Source organism: Aythya ferina (assembly GCF_964211825.1).
Source record: "Aythya ferina genome assembly, chromosome: 13".
Taxonomy (NCBI): domain Eukaryota; kingdom Metazoa; phylum Chordata; class Aves; order Anseriformes; family Anatidae; genus Aythya; species Aythya ferina.
In genome coordinates, this window is record NC_140311.1 from 439,800 (window position 1) to 459,771 (window position 19,972).

Here is a 19,972-nt window from a genome sequence, read left to right on the forward strand (position 1 = left end):
ACCTGTGTATCATTAATTCATCAGTCTAGAGGGCATTTAGCCCTCCAGGAGACAAAATGACCTTCTGACATTTAAAAGTAAGACACCAGAAGGAAAAATATTGAATGCCTTTAACATCTTCAGTCTGCAAAGTCTCCACAGAGACAGGCAGGTAACTTGAATTTTGCCCAAGGAAAAAATGCAGAACACTCGAAGCAAATTTATTCCACAGCACAGCCACTCCTGCTCCTAAAATATTTTCTGGTAGGCAAAGAAGCGGACTGGTGTCAGAACGACATGGAAGCAAACGCTGGCTGCTCCATAGGGTGCCTGAGGGGCAGTGGGGCCAGCAGCTGGTGCAGGGGCTGGGAGAGAGCTTGCTGTGAGGAAAAAAAAAACACAGGAACCTTAAAGCCAGAGCATGACAAGTCGCATTAATATGAATTATTTCAAAATAACTTGATTTAAATGAAATGTTTTAAACAGTGCCTTTGGAAACATGGCTGACTTGTTTTAGTCTCCACTTGGGTTTCAGGTTGCAGTCTGAGACCTTCAGTTCATCCAGAAGTTCAGGCACATGCGTGAACATCAGGTGCAGCAGAGCACCACAACCTGTGCTAGCTCTGAAAGCCACAGACGAGTGCTGTACTGAGTCAGCTTACCAAACGAGTCTGGACGGGGACATGCTGCGGGTTGTGTGCTGGCTGGCTGAGGTAGATGTGTCAATGTTAGCTATCAGGGAAGTGCACAGAGTGAGTGGGGTGGAGAAGGTGGACTGCTCCTGGCCAAACCTCTTCTTCTTCCCCCTTCACTAAACAGGGGGCAGTCGTCCTGGGCAGGAGTGAAGGCCAGGGAAAGTAGCAAGCATCACCCAGCTTCTGGCCCATCCTCAGTGCAGAAATGAAGCAAGCAGTAAGGCATAAGCAGAAAATAGCAGGACCAGCTGCAAAGGGGAAAGTCACTGTCCCCAGTCAGGAGGGCTAATAAGGATTATTGTTGTAATAAGAATACTGGAGACAGTGACTGCTGTGCTTCAGGTTTTCATTCTTCAGCAAATGAGTGCTGGACTGTTTCAAGAGGTTCTAGCACATACATGTAATTAAATAATTTGTACCTGAAGAAAGCTAATATGCCTGGGATTCTGCTGGGAATTTGATTGAATTCATAGCTTTCATCTTGGAACACGCTTGCAGTTAGAAAGCAAGTAATAATGTGTGTCAGGTAAGACAAGCATGAGAAGATAATGAAATGGCTCTTGAGATGCAAGGAATGGCCAGCTTCCATTGCATGGTAACACAGAGAAAGCCTGACTTTAGGAAAGAGAAAAGGACTGCACTTGGTGCTGGCAGCCTGAGGAGAGGAAGGTCCCTGGGTGGCGGGGGAGGCAGCAGCCCCGTGGCCAGGGCACCGAGGTGCCATCACCAGTGAAGGACCATGGCTTCGCTAACAGCCACGTAATTCAGACCCCGAAGGGCTTGTCAGGCCTGGCCGATGTTTGCTGTGTGTGGAGATTATTTCAGCTTCCTTCAGCTGAGATCGCAAAGTTCACCTACAGTTAGGTGGCTAACATCTAACTTAATTTTAGTTTTTATGTATCTTTATACAACTGAATGCTTTTTTTTTTTAAACTAAACCCATTGCACCATGTATGATAAAAGTCTAGTGCAATCAAGGAGTTGTGTCATAATTAAACTTCTGGACCAGAAAGAAAGATGTGTTAACAACAAAATGGTCAGTGATGGCACCAAGGAGACCAAGATAAAAGGGAGGTGGACTATGGAAAGGAAAAAAACACTGGTAAGAGGCAAAAATTGTGCAGAGGGAAAGGAGGGAAAACAGCCATGGACAGAATCAGATCATAGGGGAGACTGGAAGTGGACAGAAAGCCAAACCTTTTTTTTTTTTTTTTTTTTTTTTTTTTTTTAATAAGGTGTGAGCTACACACACATACACAGGGTGGAAAATGAGAAAGACAGTAATCTCCACTTCAGAGATATGTCTTCTAAAATCTTTAACTGAAAACTAAGCTGCCTTTATGTTTTTGCAAATCTGTGTCAAAATCCATCAAGAGGGATCCAGGCATGGGAAAAAGCACTTACCTAAGAAGAATGCATCAGTGCTGCAAATCCACTAAGAGCCCCACTTCAAGAATTCGGACTTGGAGATTTTTGTGATTTTTTTTTCCTTTCCCATTAATTACTTTACCAGCATCTCTGCGCAGCCAGATGCTCCATACCGAAAGGTCAGTGGAGGACCCTGTCTGTGTTCGATGCTCACCCTGTGCCCGCTGCCCCAGCCCCCTGCCAGCAGCCTGGCCGCAGGCTGTGCTGCAGCACCTGCCGTGTGCTCGCTGGGACCGCAGGCAGCCTGGCTCCGCGCTTCCCAGCCTGGGGACTTGACCCAGAGCCCAGTGAAGGCAACGCAAAGATCTTCATTGAGTTCACTGGTCTTCCAGTCAAGCTTCTTGGCAACTGCCTTTCAGAAAGGTGCCATAGGCACTGAGTTTCTGTGCCAGCTGGTCTGGGAATTAACGTGTGGAGGAGACCAAGCTTTATCCTTGGCATCCGGGGCTGTGTGTTCTGGCAGCCCACACAGAGGAAGGCACCATTCTAGCTCCTGTAAATGACTTTTGAGACTGACCAAATCTCTTGGAGTAAGAAGAAAAGAATCTCATTCTTTTTTCACAAGAACTGATGAACAGCTTCTGTTCAAAAGGAAGTGACAATTTTACTACACGTATCAAGCATCCTATCTGCTTTTTCTTACACTTTCACAGTGAAAGAATAGCATGATCCTTGTAAAGGTAATACAACAGCATGAACCTCTTCACTCTTCTAAATGTCATAGAGGAACACGTGAGCTATGATTCCCATAGAGCTCTCTCTATAGGAAACTTCTATCTTTGGACCTCTCCTTTATGTTCCTGCAAAGCATACGCGAACCCGCGGCACAGAATAAACCAAAGACTGGCTAATCGCCGGCGTTGCTCGCTACCTCCACTCGTCCATGCCGGGAGATGAATCGTGTGCCTCGGCGCTCGGGTCCACCTGGCATCCAGCTTTGCAGAGCCGCGGGCTGCCGTCAGAGCAAAAAATCGGTAAACGCTGCGGGAGCCGGCGGCGGGGAGCCCCCCAGCTCGCGCCCGCTCAGGGAATGGCCGTGGCCGAGGGATCTGCCCTCGGGCCGCTCCGGGGGGGCAGCTCCGAGCCCGATCCAGCCCGGGCACCCCCCGGCTGCCCCCTGCGCCCCTGGGCTGCGGCCCGGAGGGGTCGGGGAGGGGCCGGGCCGTGGCGGCGGCTGCCCGCGGTGGGGGAGCGCCGCCCCCCGCCTGCTGCCGGGGCGGGGGCTCGGGGCTTCGGCAGCGCCCCCGGCATCAGCGCCGCAGCTCGCAGCCGGCCCCGCTTCACCTCCGGCCCTCCGCGGCTGCTCGGGGGTGGAGCGCAGCCCCCGGGCCGGCCCGCCCCGCGCCCAGCCCGGCAGCAGGACCCCGGGGGGCGCCTGCCGAGCCCCGGGGGCTTCCCGAGGAAAGGATGCGAGCGGGAGGATGGCACGAGGGGACGTAAGTGGCGGCGGGTATTAGGTTTTTTTTTCCTCCTGTTGTTTGGGTTTTGTTGGGGAACTGTGAATAACTTGTGCTTGCAACGCGCGTGCTCTTCTTTAAAGATTTATCCGGTGCAGAAAGTGAAGCGTTGATTTATGTTGAGAATGCAAGTAATTTGTCAGACTGTGTTTGGAAAGATGTACTTAAATTCTTTGGAATGAAAGCATCAGGAAGAAATTACTGTTAAAGCAGGGAGGTGTATTCAGCCAGCCTCTTGCAACCAGATCGTAGAAGAGCCGGGAAAAGTTGAACCAAAGTGTGATCTTCCTCTCTGGTCCTTCAGACTATATTAAATTATATAATTGTATAATTTTTCAGTTGAAAGCTGAACTCTCGTATTGCATGCAGCCATAGTGTTCCAGCTCATCAGGGTAATCTGCATTTAAACACTGTCTCAAGAAGACAGGATGGCCATCTCTGCTGCACCTGTGGTCTAAAGCAACAGCCAGTGCTGACAGCTTCAACAAGCACCTCGAATAATGTTTTAGTGGGTACAGAAAGATCTGAAGAGAAATTCCATGTCAGAAAATCAAGTTGTAGCTCCGTCATCTTTCTAAGCTCTTCCATTCCCCTTGTCCATTTGTTCCTAGAGCCTTCCTTGGAAGAAATAAGGTTTAGCCATGGAGTGGGCCAGGTCAGAAGGCTGATCCAGCTGGAAAAGCTGATTATTTAATTTTCAGCTGGAACAGCTTCTTGATTTGATTGTACAGGTACCTAGACATAGGCACAAAAGAAAAGTAGTAACCAAGTCCCCCTTCATTACCCACATTTAAGGCTGTGGCACCCTGATAACTGTGAACTATCTAGAATGCAGGTCCTGCAGGTAGTCCATGAGAAACAGGCTTCTCAGTCACATGGGCACTTCAGAAAACCTGTCTGCACATTTTTTAAATTAAATAATCAGTCCTGAGATGTTTCTTGATCTGTTTTGACCCATGCATTGTAGTAGTTTCTTGAAACTCAGATTCCATTACAAGCCACTCTCTCAGGGTAGCAAAGACAATTGTACACATGAGATGCAGGGAAGGCAGTAGGTGTTTTCATCTGTCATACCACAGCATCATCTCTCAGGCTCAGTGATGGCATTTCAGTGCAGCATGAATATCCCAGATGTGCTTGTTGAAAGATGAAAGTGGTTCTGCTAGAGCTGACTAAAATTGTCTGTCTTTGTTACACGTACACTGCGCTACCTTTACAGATCACTGTGGCTTCCTTTCATTGAAGAGTGAAGAATGATTGCCTTGGTGTATACCACAGCAGACATTAAAGAGGCATGGAGAACCATGTGCGCCTTTCCCAGACATGATAAACCTCACAGGTCTTTTAACACCCCAAGTGGAGCGGAGAGACTGTCTGCTCTCCCCTTGCAGAAGTCCAGGTGAAGTTCTGGACGCTCTCATTTCTGGTGTGAGCATCAAGTCTTTTCTGGGTTGTGCCAAGCTCCTAGTCTCAGAGATGTGTCGCTGCAATGAGTCCCCTGTGCCAGCTGTCTTCTTCAAACAGGATGAACGATCCCTTTCCTCACTTGCAGCTCTCATTTCAGTTTCATAGCAGCACCCCAGCACCATGTCTTGTGAGAAAGTCAGATTAGGACCTGCTCTAGGGCTGGACAGATACTGAAACAGGGAATAATGAGGTCAGGTATAGAGACCGGGATTTTCTGCCTGTTGCACTAGAGCTGCTTTGCTCTAGCAGAGTCCATGAGCATTTGTCATGCTTCCTGTCCTTTCAGGGTTATTTCATGCATAAATTTGCCCAGGAAACTGCCACTGCCTGTACTCAAAATTTCTTCTTCTCTTTGTCTCCTGCATAATTGCACCTTCCTCCCACCCCTAGTTGTTTCACATCCACTGCTTTTGAGGGCCATCCTCTTGTAGGTCCTCTGTATTCCCAACACTCACCAACGTAAGCAGACAAGCAAAGGAGATGTTATTATGGGAATGTATGGGTATGAACACACATATGCTGCTTACTTCTGTAAGAAATCTGTTGATCCCTGATTCTTGCTCAGTGATATTTGCAGCTGAGATCCAGAGGCAGGAGCAAGCGGTGTGTTAGAGCTTGGGATCTGCTGAAAGCCTGCTTCAGGCCCACCACCTGCTATGCAGTGAGTTCACTGCCCTCAGCAGCCTGACAGTTTGCTGTGTGGGGAGGTATTTCAGGGAGCTTTTAGCGATCTGAAAGCACTGATTATTAATCCTGCACTCCATATGAAGTCCATTGATTTGTGCACACAGTCATGGAGCTTGACAGGAATTGCATGTACAAAACAAACCGTCTCTCCTCTCTGAGAACCCGGAAGAGTTTCTAAACAACTTTCTCCTCCTGTATGCAGCATATCCAAAAATACTGGTGTGCGTGGTTCATAAGTTCCACCCAACACCAACAGATCAATGCAATATAAAATAATCAGAAATGTGTAAAAACAATAAAAGGAGGCCTAAAGGTGAGTAAGCAGAGATTTTTTTGTCTAGTGAATTGTTCTGGTGCATGTAGCATTATGTACTGGTTTGTATATGGTATAAGTGTGTAGTCTGGAACTTGCATGCCACTTTTATTGCTAAGTCTCACCTTTTGCAGGAGAGACTATTTTCTCACTGAAAATGAAATGCTGTAAGCTGAATTCAGCTGTTGTTTAGAAGAGAAAATATGAAATAGATCAAAGTTGACTTCTGATGTGATTTCCACATTCTGAACCACTTTGGGATAATTGTTGGGGTTAGATGCAGACAAAAGCTTCTTGTGCTTTTAAAGGTGGTATCCCAAATGGCTCTGTCTTTATGTTTCAACAGGGAAGAACCAGGTGTTTTGAAGTAGAGGATGAAAGCACCAACTGAGCAGCCTTCTCTGAAAGCTGGAGGAAAAGTGGGCTCAGCTGAGAACAAATTAGAACAAGCTGACATGGAATTAAAGCAACTTCAAGCTCCATCTGAGGTTTTCCTACATTTACTTCATGTAATAACTAATTATTCTTTCCAGCCAACCTGTGGAGCTATTACTGTTCTTGATATATGAAGGGGTTGAGGGTGTGCAGTGCCAAACCAGCCCCTTTCCAGTGTGCCTGTTGAAAATGCTCCCCAGTGCTGCCTCTGCCCCTGAGGAACCCATCACGCCTTAGAGGCTCCCTTTGGCTTTGCACTTAAAGATATTGTTCATAATGCCAACTGCATCTTCATCAGCTTCCTAGAGAACTGAGCAGTTGAAGCTGACGGATCACTTGCTATGCCAGCTAGAGCTGTGGTCCCAGCTGCCCTGAGTGATCAGAGTCTGGCTAACCCGCCATGCCTTACTCCCTGCTTCAGTCGTACAGGCCACAGATGAGAGGTTTTCTTGAGGAGTTTGACCATTACTCTTCCTTGGTCAAACTCATGTCAGTATACCAAGCAACTAACAGGACCACCTTCAATTGGACAGACAGCCGCATTGTGGAGTGGGAGAAATTTGCTGAGCTGGCTAAATATGAGCCAGAGTCCCAGAAGCCAACAGTGAAGGCTCTCCTCATCGTGGCGTACTCGGTGATTATCATCATGTCGCTCTTTGGGAACATGCTGGTGTGCCATGTGGTGCTGAAGAACAAGAGGATGCACTCAGCCACCAGCCTTTTCATTGTCAACCTCGCGGTCTCTGACATTATGATCACGCTGCTCAACACACCTTTTACCTTGGTAAGTGGCATGCTGTGCTGTCCTTTCAGCCAGGAGGGACATCTCGTGGAAAGGCTCTGCCTGGTGGTCGCAGGCTCTCTGCGCATGCTGTTCTAGGACTGAGGCATGAACCCAACAGAAATAAGTCTGATAGACAACTCTGCCAGGCAAGTAAAACTCTGGTCAGGAAACTGTGTGCTTCCCTTGCTCTTCTAGACTCTATTTCCTAAAAGACTCCGAAGTCTCTCCAGGTATGCTGCTGAATGGGGAATGGAGAATAGGTGTCTGGATATGTACGTGATGTTAACATACATGCTGGGGGATTACAAGGTCAAACTTAAGACTTAGTGGGTCAAAACAACTTGAATGCTGGTTGTACTTAGGTAACTGGAAGAAAGAAGGCAAGTTCTTCAGATCTACCAGATGGGTTAAGTCTTCAGTGAAAGTTCTCCAGACCTGCAGGGGGTGGTTGTGTGAGCAAACTATGGTCCGCTTTTTCCAAATAAAATTGTCAGTATAATCAAAAAGTTATTACCATTGCTCACGAATGACGTTTATGTGATTAAGCCAGGAGGGCTGCAACAGGACCATTCATTTCAACTATGTTTTTTAACCTTATAAACTCTTCTGTAAATTGTTTTGAAATCCAGCATAGCTAGTTGGGTTTCAGGTGAGGCTGCCCAGACAGCCAACCAAAAAGCATGAGCTGGCTCGGGTGCTGTCCAGGGGCTTTCCCTGTGGATTTCCTTACTGATGGCTTGTTTTCCCCTCAGGTTCGGTTCGTGAACAGCACGTGGATCTTTGGGAAGGCCATGTGCCACATCAGCCGCTTCGTGCAGTACTGCTCGCTCCACGTTTCCACGCTGACTCTAACAGCCATCGCCCTGGACAGGCACCAGGTGAGGCACTGCTTGTCTGCGCTTCCCTTGCAAGGCTCCCCCAAAGCCCCTGCCAGTCTTGGCTGAGCCGGCGGTTCAGGCTTTATTTTAAATGGGGGCCTTGAAAGACAGCAGAGCCGCTGCTGAATGAAACATGTTTGTTCAGCTATACAGGGAATTTTTTCAAATATTTTCAGCTTTCTATCCCTAAAGCCATAAAACACTGGTCTATATCATTCTGAGCTTAAATTCTGACCTCGTCACCTGTTTGTTCTTTTGTTCTTCTTTTCCCACTGGGCATTTGCTGCATCATCCAGATGCAGGGCAGATTGAGTTGGTAGCAATTCTCGTCTCACTGCAGCAGTGAGTAAAAAGCAATCCTGATGTTAAAGTTCTAAAGTAGAGGATTAAAGTGTAACTGTGGGACTGATGCTGGACCATAAAGGGGAGTGACAGAGTGAGAAACTTCTGTTGGCAACACTGGGAGGACACGTTGGAGCTGTGAGAAGACTACCTGCCATCTGCCTACAGCCAAGCTGCATCAGTTGCTTACTTACTGCAATAAATACTCGAGGTACTGCAAGTAGACAAAGGAGGAGGTAGACCAGGGCAGTGCTTATTTCTAGCAGTCACTCTCCTTTCCTGTATTATATATACACCTATCAGCCAAAATGATGTTCTTCAGACTTTGAGCTTTTATAAGCTTGTTATCTTTTAATCTAACTCAGGAAATTTCGTAAAAGGTGAGTAAATCCCTCAAAACATGGGAGAAGGGCTCAGCTTGATAGGTTTAGCTAGTACAGAAGACATTTTGTTATGTAATTTATACAGAATAAATGAACGTACTCATTATTGAAGAGACTTGTGTAGATTTTCTTTAAGTAACCTACAATTTAAAGAAAATTAGTCTCACAGAAGAAAATAGAGAAAAAGTTTATTTGAAAGCACTTCTGAAAAGTTGAAGGGTTGACATTTTCTAGGTCACTCTAATAAGCAGGACATTTTCCTAATCATGGATGTTATTTTCTTAATAGCATTAGATCATGTGAAAAATACCTCTGCTGTGTGTACTGGTGGAGGCTTTGCTTTCTCATGAGATAAGAGTCACTGTGAAGTCTTTATTACAGGTCATTCTGAACCCACTAAAGCAAAGGATGTCACTAACAAAAGGAGCGCTGAGCATTTCTGTTATCTGGCTGATGGCAACCTGTTTCTCCCTGCCACATGCCATCTATCAAAAGCTTTTCCAGTATAACTACAGGTGAGTTCCTCCCTGGCACATCTGACCCCTTCTAAGCAAGAAGTCTTGCAGCCTTCAGCTGCAGTGGTGGTGGCTCTTAGCAGGCAGAGCTCCTGGAGGGGCTCCCAGGTTCGGGGGGGCAGGCAAGAAGTTGGTGGAATCAGTGGGAATTTGTGTCTGAATAAAATCTAATTTCCTATGGCAGAGGTGGCTGCTGTGAAGAGCCTTGTGGCTCACTTCAGTGCACATATGTGCTCAGGATGTCAGTTTGTTTTCATCTCCCCAAAATCAGGACGAGTGGGTCAGTCTCACCTGTGCAGCCTGGTGGTAGGCTGTAAGGCACAGGTGGGCAGGTGGTGCGGCTCCGCTGGGGCATGGCAGCTCGGGGCCTTCTTGAGTTTCATTGTACCTTCAGGGTGGGCTCTGTCCCCAGTTTCTCCCAAGGGCCTTTCCTCTTCCCTCCTCACACTCACTCAGCTATTTAGTCCCAAGAAGACCATGTCTATCCAGCTTGCCCAGTACCCAGACAAGGAGGAAGTGGAGAGCAGGTGCAGCAGTTTGAAAAAGAAAGAAAATAAAACTTACCATGTAAACATCTGGTACTTGCTTTAGCAAGACTACAGAAAAACACCTGAAAAACTGTTTCTAGTATGCTTCTTTGTCTTCCCTAGCAATGAAGAGGGCTCTTTGCTTGGCAGAACACAACAAAAACTATTAAAAGAAGGTAAAGTGGAATTTCACACCCACGTGAAGACTTCTGAAGCATCAGAAGAAAGTGAAGGTTCTGCTCTGGAGAAAAAAAAATAAAAATAAAAAATATGCTTATCTTCTCATCTACCTGTTAGTCTAGTGAGGGCTTTCATTGTTAGGAAGTCACCCTTTCTACTAGGGAGAAATAAAGAATCAGAAGTCTTGTTTGTGTTTGCCCTTGCCATCTGTTTTTCCTCCACATTATCCGATCTACTGCGGTCCTCTTGTCCTCATGAGCCTCAAGAGTGGCATGTGGCAGGAATGCCGACAGACCCATGCGAAGCTTTTCCCTGGGTGCACAACATAGGTCAGGAGAACCCACAACCCACAGCACGCCTGTGGTGTCACTGCAACCTCCTGGCCACAAAGTAGGCCATAATGCTACATGGTGTGTGGTTTTTGTGGTGCTGCTTCATATTGCTGCTGCCTGCGTTTTGCAGGAATGCCGGGCTCGAGGCCAAGGGACTGGAATTTTCAGCCTGAGAGCTGAGTACCAGGGAGCAGAGTAAGAAGACAGCAAGAGAAAGATTTTTGTTGTAGGTATTGAGCTTCTGTATAAAGGACAAATGTCTTTCTTCCTACGGTATGGCCACTTCTCTCCTATCAGTGTGACAGGGAGAGCATTCAACTATTCGCACAGGCTTTTTATAGCTGTTTGCGTACAGGAGGATACACAAAATAGGAGAGTGATCAGGGCTTTCACAGCTCTTCCTTGCTTGTGCTTGTAATTTATTTGCTGAGAGATGCCTTATGGGGGATATAAGATCTTCAACCGCTTAGACTTTGTAAACAAAGTGCTGGGTTACTCCAGTGCTTGCATTGCTTCGCAGCTGCGCTCAGGCTATTACTGAACGAATTGCTTATGAATGAACAAATGCCGCTATCTCTTTCACTGCACCTGTCTCTGCTCATCCTTTAGTGTGCCCAGAGGAAACCTAGCCTCGAGCTGGCATGAGGCAGCTCGGCGATATAAGGACTTCCAGGACACGTTATTCTCATCGCTGTTTTCCATTGAATAAAAATCCCGGTTGTAATATCGCCCATAATAGGTCCTGTGGGGCAGGAGCCCCTGAGACATCCGAGCGGGGAGCTGTTCCTCCCATGGGAACAGGGATGGGCTCCAGCAGCGCCGGATACCGCTGGCTGTGGTGTGCGGTGGCGCAGCCAAATCCGTGGTGACCCCGGGCTCCACCAACACCCAGCGGCCTCTCCAGCCTCGCTCTCTGCCAGCCGCCGTCCCTGAGCAGGCAGGAGCTGCTTCTCACGCCTGCACCATCCGCAGGCCAGCTGGCAGCCCCAGGGCACGGCCTGGCCTCCCCGTGCCCCCCAGGAGGAAGCGCGGCTGCTCTCCTCTCCCACGAGCATCCTCGGAGCCCGCTGTGGCTCCGCTCAGAGCTCTGCTCCCTGCCCTTCGTACTACCTCTTCACAGGCGCAGCTCCACTCACTGAAGTCCTTTTCCAAGCAATCTTCTATTTGTGGCACAAAAGCCAACTCCGAGGGTTGAAAACAGGATATTAAAGATATTAATCAATACTGCAGCAAATAATGTGGCTTGATGGAGGCTAACAAGTGAACAGAGGACAAGGTTTGAAGAGAAAAGGGCAAAATGGAGTAAAAGAAAAAAAGCAGGGGAAAAAAAAAAGAAAGAAAAGGAGAGAACATCCACAGGAAATAAATTTCTGAGAGCCCCTTCCTCTTAAGGTGTTATTGTTTCCAGGCATCTGCTGTGCCATGTGGAGGAACACTTGGTTCTCTGCAGGGGCTGTTGAGGTACGTGTGCTGAGAGCAACAAAGCAGCGAGGGAAATGCTAACAGAGCACGTGTCTGTTGTGCTGAATTTGGCAGGTTAGTTAATTTCTGTTGAATTAAGCTATCAGATATAGTTAAACTATTTTTTTTTAATTTATTTATTTTTCAACTATTGTTTTATTTATTTATTTATTTATTTTTGTTAGTTAGCCACCAGAAGTTAAACTGGTGTTCAAGTTAAACCAGCGTTAAGCAATCCATTTTTCCAATAGCTATGCCTGTTTTAGGAGGCAGCAGTAAGGTCCCTCGAGGAAACATGACAGGCAGGACACAAAGCCGTGCTGTCAGGGGTGCAGGTGGCTCTGCAGGGGGCACCTGAGCGCTCCCTGGTGCAGCTCTCGGCCTCCAGCCCCGGCTGCCTGCAGTGGAGCCCCGGACAGGAGGGTGGCTCAGTGGCATAGTGGGGCCCTCAGGGTGCCCTGGGCAGGGGGGAGGCTGCAGCAGTGTGGGCAGTGGCTGCAGGTCCAGCGTGGCAAAGACAAGTGAGAGCTAGGGCAAGCAGGCTGCAGCGATGACCCAAGCGTGTCCTGAAACTCTGCTGGATCCCGGCTGTATCGGGTCAGTTGTGTGTGGACAGACAACTGCTTGAACAGGCCATCCACAATAGGAGTAATGCATCCTGGGCTGGATTTCTGGGTGGACACATTTAGGGAGACCTGGGCATCATGTGTGCTTTTACCTGGGTATGTAGGAATCATGTACAAGCTGGGAGAACAGCAGGGAGTTCAGTGGTGCTCACCCTTTATCACCTCTCCTCCTGCATTGGGATTTTCAGGAAGAGAAAGGTGACAATGCTGTGTCTGTGCCCAGGCACACGCAGGGAAGGGGCAGATCTGATCAGTTCAGTGCTTCTTCCACAGGAGCCCATTTGGTAAAAAGGGGCCTTCAGGAGCAGCTTCTTGCCATGTTAAGGGGACTCATCCAATTAAAATCCACTGCAGCTTCAAAGAAGAAACTCCACATTGTCATTCTAAGACTTTCTTGTATCAGACAACACAACAATTTAGGAAGAAAGGTGATACAAATACACAGTAGCCAGTCAGCATCAGTGAGAAAGATGTGGAGAACATCATGAGAGAAGGCTTTCTGGGAAACTGAAAATAAGCAATTTTGAATTAGCTTTGTTTGGTTGAGATTAGCAAAATCTGGCCCTCCTCTGTCAGCATTACAAGCCAGAGGAAGTGGTTGTGGGTGGTGTGAAAGCCCCTCTATGGTTTGCCAAATTAGCAGCATCCATTTACAAAGCAATGTCCACATACTATATACGTATTTCTTTGTTTTCAAGGGAAGCCACTGTCCGGAGCTTGTGCGTCCCTGATTTTCCTGAGCCTGCAGAACTGGTCTGGAAGTATCTGGACCTGTCTACCTTTCTCCTCCTCTACCTCCTGCCCCTGCTCATCATCACCGTCACCTACACACGCCTGGCTAAGAAGCTGTGGCTCCGCAATGCCATCGGAGACATCACCACGCAGCAGTATATCACCCACCACAAGAACAAGAAGAAGAGCATCAAGATGCTGATGCTGGTGGTGGTGGTCTTTGCCGTCTGCTGGTTCCCTCTCAACTGCTACGTGGTGCTCATCTCCAGCCTAGGCATCAAGACGAAGAACTCCCTCTATTTTGCTCTGCACTGGTTTGCCATGAGCAGCACCTGCTACAATCCTTTCATCTACTGCTGGCTGAATGAGAGCTTCCGCTCGGAGCTCAAGTCCCTGCTCTGCATGTGCCAGAAGGTGCCCCAGCCTCGGGACAACGTGCTGCCGCCTGTTATCACGTCCTGCCGAGAGGCATGGATGGAGCAGGCCAGGTGCAGGAAGGGACCTTCCTCCCAGACCATTTGCTCCACTGTCAATGTCCAGACAGCCAACACCGATCTGTGAGCCAAAGGGCAGAGGTGAGTTGGTTGGTGGACATCAAAGGGCATCTCCATGTTTCTTCTCGGGAATCCGTGTTGCTGTTCTGGTTGATTATTACTGCTTTTCACATATTATTTACTGGTATCACAGTAGTACCCACTTTACTCAGTGCTGTGGAAACACAGCCTTTCAAACACCCTCCCTCCAAGTCCCCAGTTGAAACTGGCCCAAGGAGCAGGCAAGCATGCAGGGAACATGGGAGAACATGGATGGGGTAGTTGCTTTGCAGGGGGCTCCCATCACTGTAACAGCACAGGCTGTGGGACCCCTAGATTTACAGAGGAACAAGTGGATGGAGCGACGTGCTGTGCCCAGCACACAGAGCTCCAAGCAACCAAACCTCCACCCTCAGCGGCACCTGGGGAGCAGAGACAGTAAACAGGAAGGGATCGTCCCCACACTGCAGCTTAGACTGGAGCTGTGCTTCATAACCAGACACAATTTCATATAGTCCAGTGAGAATTCCTTCTAATTTCTATTATAAACTCATTAATTCATCAAATAAACCTACACAGGAACTAAAGGCCACAAAATATTGCATCAGGGCTGTAGCATTCACTAACTGAAGAATTAAATTATTCTACATAATTACTATTTGTAAGAGAAATTCATTTAGACAGCTGAATTGACTCAGAGTAAGAGGGAAAGTTTTGTTTACAATCCTGGGAAAAATACAGTTTAATTTAGATGTGCTTGGGAGGTAGATGAAGAAAAGAAGATGGAACAAAGGAAAGAGAGAGAGAGGAAGAAAAAAAAAAAAAGAAAAAGAAAAAGACAAGGACAAGAGACAAAGAGGCGGGCAGAAACCAGATTTGCTCTGTGATTTGCAAGCAGTGTTGGGCATTGGGAACAGGATCTGCTTCTGACCTAGCCAGAGCTATCCCCTCCCCATCATGTCACCCCTGTAATAAATTGCACCAAGACTGGAGATCAAGAGAGACTGAAATAGTCCCACAAAATGCACTGCTCTAAAGTTGAGAACCCTTAAAGCAAGCCTCAAAATGTGTTCATTGTGCTCTCTGCAAGTTGTGCTCAGTATGTCTTTTCATAGTCCCCTTTATGTGTGCACACAAAACACATGGTTTCGAAGAGATCCATCTTTCTACAATTTCAATTGTACACTTTACTTACAGGCTTCTATGAAATAACCATAGCAACAATATTAACATGATATATTCCATGAGAAACATGGCTCTCACTGTAATTCTGTATTTTCTTGTGGTATTTGTCCAAGGGTGCTTGTACAGACTGGCTGCCTATTTCCCTAGAAAGAGCCACACTTCTGGGGAGCAGCGAGCCAGCCCTGGGGTCATACCTCCTGGCATCCTCTTGGTACAAGAAATGGTCTGGGAGCACCTGTCACGTCTGTTGGCTATGGGAGTATTGGAAGTCTCTCAGAAATCTCTTAAGCTTGTCTCAAGTCCATCTTTAAGATTTATTAGTGTTTTTTCTTTTTTTTTTCCACCTTTTTTTTTTTTTCTTTCTGTCTTTAAATGGCTTCATGATCTTCTTCTGGAGGAATCAAAGACCTCAGTCCAAAGCAGGTCTCAGTTCATGCCTTGGTTTACTGCCAGTCCCCTGCCATGCATTTAGCTGTCTCTTGCTATGAAAAGTAACTCAGCTTTTTTCCTTAGATCTGTAAACTGTAGCATGTCTTTATTGCTGAGATTTTTCTCCCCTAAATGGGCATGATGTAAGAGCTGTCTGTATTGCATCTTTGTAATGACTTTGCTATCTGGACTGACAATTATCAATGCCTGAATGAGATTCAAAACCTCACACGTTTTACTCATTACCTAGGGGCTCTTATATCACTTGAGGATGGATGCACTGGCTAATCAGCTTGCAAGGAAAGGTTAGGATGCATGACTTGGAAAAAAAAAAAAAAAAAAAAAAAAAAAAGGAGGAAAGCTGAGCTATGTTGTTTGATGTGGGAAGGTACAGTGACTGAGGGGCAAGAGGGTGCACCTCTGCTGATATGCAGGGACAAGGTTTGCTCCTACCATTAGTAGGCTTACCTGGCCAATGTCTGGAAGAAAATACTTAAGAAATCTGCTTTTGCTAAAATGTGTCAGGGTCGAGCCTACTCAGCAGGTAAATAGATGCTGAAGTGCTCAACACTTTGTCTTCAGACACACGCTCACCCATGGGAATGGCTTCCTGAACGGTGCCCAGGCAGCTGCATGTCCTGCACCATGGCTGTGGCCAGCCCTTCGCGCTGGGTGCTCCTGTCCCCCCGCTGCCCCAGCAGGCTGCCGGGGGCTGGCTGTGGCTGGGTGGGCAAGGCAGGTGTGCCTTGTGCCATCAGTTCTCCACGGCCCTTCTGGCCCTGGACACCCTCAATGCTGGGGTGGTGGGGTGGGCAGAGCAGTCCCAGGCAGCCTGACCGCCACGCAAGCCCTTGTCCTGTCCCTGGCCAGGCTGAACCGGCCTCTGCCGCCCTGGCTGTGGCCCTTGGCAGCTCGCAGGTGACTCAGATTTATCACTGCGGGAGGCAAGATCCCGAGGGTGAGTCTGGAGGACACAGTCCCAAGACGGCGACTTACAGGAGCCTGCTCTGCAGGAACTACCCGAGCACACGCAAATCAGTATGCAAAGATTCAACAGGGAAATGTCTGAGTGATTAACAACCCAGATTTACTCATGTTAGCTCATGCCAGATGTATCCAACTGCCTTCAGCAGAGTTGCTGATGAAGGCGATAACAGAGAGCACAGTGCAGAACATACCTGAATTCCAGAGACAAATCCCCTTATATAGCCCCACCACATAATGAACAAAGAAACCACAAAATGCCAACTAGATGAGGAAAAGCAAAGCAGAAGAAAATGCACAATGAGTCAGAAAATTAGCTCAGGAAGGAGAAGCAGAATAGAATTATTAGCAGTTAGCTCTTCAAGCTGAAAACAGTACAGAAAGTCTGTTCAAAGGAATAAATGGAAATGTTCTGTCCGATCCAGATCAAGCCCTGAGAGGTGGGAATGCAGCTGGGCCAGCACCAGAGACCATCCTCTTGCACTGCTATAAAAATTAGCAGATTTGTTCATGCTGATACCCAGAGGGAGAAGAGGGTGAAAAACCCCCAAACCTCACACAGGAAGTTTGGATGCAAAGTGCACACCTAGAATTAGCAGCTGGAAATTAACAAACAGACAGCCGCTGCCATGGCCAGCAGAGAAGAGTTTCTCCCGCAAGTCAGGGAAGATTGCTCTACCCTCTCACCAACTGAAAAGCAAACGCCCATTTCCCTCAAGCTATCACCTCCTACATTGTGGTGGGGAGAAAAATTTGTCTGATCTCTCCAGATTTTGGATGAAGCCCAAGCAAGAATACTGAAGGGATAAGACAGGGTTCTAATGCCCAGCTTAGAGCTGCAGTTAGTTCTCATCTTAAAGATTCAAGGCTTTTCACAAAGCTGTCCTGTCCCACCGCTGCTCAGCAGTAGTCCCTACCCAAATTCCGTGGATGTTCCTACATCCTGAGTTTGATCTCCAAGCACTCCCAAGGGCACATGCCTTTCCAATAACAGCCGCTCCATGTAGCTTGTCCTGAGCAGCTTCTGCAGGTACGCCGGCAGCAATTTTGATGTTGGCCATACCATATTTTGGGTGTCTGCGCAGGAACAGAACTGCAGTCCCTGGCAGAGCTGTCAGGACAAGCAGCCATGCAGGAGCAGATCCCTGGATGCTGCCGAAGCCCCGGTGCGGGTCTGCCTGAAGCACCGAGCTGCATGAGGAGGGGGGTGGCACGGGGTCAGCATACCCAGAAGAAGGCATGCAGGAGGCTGTGCCTGATGTGCTGCACTGTAACAAGCCCTTCCTAAGGGGCTGCTGGATATCTCCCTCCAGATCAAAGCCAAAGCATTTCTTGCTTCACCTCCTGTTTCCCCTCACTGTATTTACTCCTCTGCCCCCAGTAATAGGGGTTAAAGTAACACCTTTGGTCTATACAAAAAAGATTTTTTCTCCTGTGAGTCAAGAGTGGCTAATAATGCCTTGTTTGGCAATGCTAAACTGTGTGATGATCTCTGCAATGAGCCACCAGTGAAGAGCAGCTGTCACTTATCGGAGGTGACAGGGAAAAATATCATAATAATAATAATCACCAGGCTGAATCCCACAGAACCCAAGTGCTTGGTTTTATAACACAATAGTCTGTCACTTCGAGAGGCTTTTTTTTTTTTTTTTTCCTATGACAGCCCTCATAAAAATCTCCTTGGCAGATAAGAACAGACAAATTGCTTTATAAAATTGGACTGATGGACCATCTAATTTGTCTGCTGGAGACAAAAACAATTGCTTTATGGAGTACCATAAGAGACAATCATAGGGAGTGTCCTGTTTAATGGAATTCTTGCTTATTGACTTGAAATTAATGCTGCTTTAGTGTATATAAGTTTATATCCTCACCAAATGTCTTGTCTGTCTGACCTACCTGCATGCTTTCCTGGTGCACATAAGTAGCTAATCCATATCATGTCCTGGCAGGCTGTCGAACCTCGGCAATCTCTTGCAGAAAGGATTTCCACTCTGGCAAGGAGCTCTGCTGGGTACGTGTAGCTGAAAGCTACAGTGATTTTCAAGACATTATGGTTGACAGCTTCATGCCATTCTAGCAGAACTGCACCAGATGCTTCTGCCAGATCCGCAAAGTCTTGTGGCTTCTTCTTCTTTTTTTAATTGGTTGGAAACAGGAGTGCTGAGAGACTAACAGGCTGACTCCCGTCCTTACCCCTGCCCTCAGAGTGGTTCCAAAGAATGTTTTTCAATGTGGTGATAGGTGCTTTATGTACATAAATATATATAAAGACTTTGTTCAAATCCTCACTTGTAGCTAGCTCTAGTATGGTAATCAGTGTAATTCCAAGGTTGCCAGACTTTGGATGTTGTTAAGGGGATAATTTATGACACATTGCAAAAATGATGGTGGGCAAGTGTTTGAGCAGCAGATCTTGTTCCTTTTCTCAAGACAGAAATGATTGCTGGCTGCCACATCTTGTCTTGGGCAATTTCAAACAGGAGTTAAGTGACCAATGACCTAAACCTAGACTCTTTCTCCCTTCATTGCTCTCAAATCCTGTTTGCCTTGGCTCTGAAGGGGAACAGGGGGGAGTGTGTTGGAGAGGCTTGTCCCCAGCCGTCATGGCTTTCCTTCATGCTTTTGCAGGCACAGCGACACGGAGCTCTGGCAGAGCAGCAGTGCGGCCGGCAGCAGCTGGTGCTTCTTTCCCTCTTCCAGTCACTGAGGAAGACAAAGAAGACTGAACAAAATAAAATATACTGCAGATGGAAGAAATGTACAAAGCAAGCAAGAAAGAAGTTTGGTAAAGTTTTTTCTCCTTATGAAACAGTTTATTTTCTTATTTTCTTCCCCAAATCTCCAGATAACCATCTAGAATGCAGCTGAAGCCTCCCACGGAAGCAGCTTGAGAAAGGATGCTCACAGCTCCTGGGGGTCTCCTGAAAAGAGATTTTCTTCCTTCTCCTGCTGCTGTGACTATGCGTGGTGTTTTCAGGTTATCTGCTAACTTGAGGCACGTGGCAGGGTGGAGCTGCTGGCACAGCAAACATCCACTGCTCCTCAGCCTGCCTGAAATACATCTTCGTTGTTAGTGCAGGACATGTGTTTGATTAACCAGCTCTGGTCGCTGCCCATTGCAGTGAATGTGTAGTAAAAAGGGAGCGAGGCAGCACTGCACCCCAGCCTGCTTGCTGGCCTCTGCCACCAAACCCTCTCATGAGCAGAGCAGCTCCACTGGGATGGGCATGTTCCCCACCTGATATTCCCCGGTTTTGCTTTTGGGAATGGGGGTGGAGAGGGATTTTGAAATAAACGAGTGCTTGTAACTCCTCGTGGCACAGCTCAGTACATGTTTTGGGGGCAGCCCCTGACAAACCCCACAGAGAGCAAACACCCCCTGCCATGGGAAGGGCAGCCTGAACCAAGGCAGCATTTCCCTCCCCATGATAACAGCTGCAAGATAAATGAATTGCTGGGCTGTAACCCTCCTTTATGCATTGGTTCATCTGGATAACACATCTTTAAGTTCAGAGAAATGGCTGATTTTCAGCTGCACAAGCTGCCCATGGCAAAGCACCTGCTGAAGTGGCAGCAAAGGGAAGAGCTGCTGGCTGCTGCCCGGCTGCTGCTCAGGC

At 47.5% G+C, this 19,972-nt stretch overlaps 1 protein-coding gene and 1 long non-coding RNA gene across 5 annotated transcripts in view; one reads left to right on the top strand and one right to left on the bottom strand.

The window, feature by feature from the left end:
• The window catches only part of LOC311443779, a 28,986-nt gene extending 25,808 nt beyond the window's left edge, over positions 1-3,178 (bottom strand). Inside the window, exon 1 of the long non-coding RNA XR_014697496.1 lies at positions 2,974-3,178. This is a non-coding gene — a long non-coding RNA (uncharacterized lncRNA). The remainder of the gene's footprint in view (positions 1-2,973) is intronic.
• A 198-nt stretch (positions 3,179-3,376) lies between these two features.
• LOC311443812 (G-protein coupled receptor 83-like) lies at positions 3,377-19,663 on the top strand. 4 transcript variants are annotated; one of them, XM_084534321.1, is made up of 6 exons: positions 3,377-3,538; positions 6,373-7,245; positions 7,998-8,123; positions 9,230-9,363; positions 13,188-13,796; positions 18,984-19,663. In XM_084534321.1, the coding sequence occupies exons 2-5, from the start codon at positions 6,862-6,864 to the stop codon at positions 13,780-13,782; spliced, it is 1,239 nt and encodes a 412-aa protein (XP_084390447.1). In that variant the 5' UTR covers positions 3,377-3,538; positions 6,373-6,861; the 3' UTR covers positions 13,783-13,796; positions 18,984-19,663. The 4 variants fall into 4 exon arrangements, with proteins under 4 accessions (XP_084390447.1, XP_084390448.1, XP_084390449.1 ...); XM_084534322.1 differs by having other exon boundaries at positions 19,201-19,663; XM_084534323.1 differs by lacking the exon at positions 18,984-19,663 and having other exon boundaries at positions 6,373-6,514; positions 6,995-7,245; positions 13,188-15,017.
• Positions 19,664-19,972: the final 309 nt, after the last annotated feature.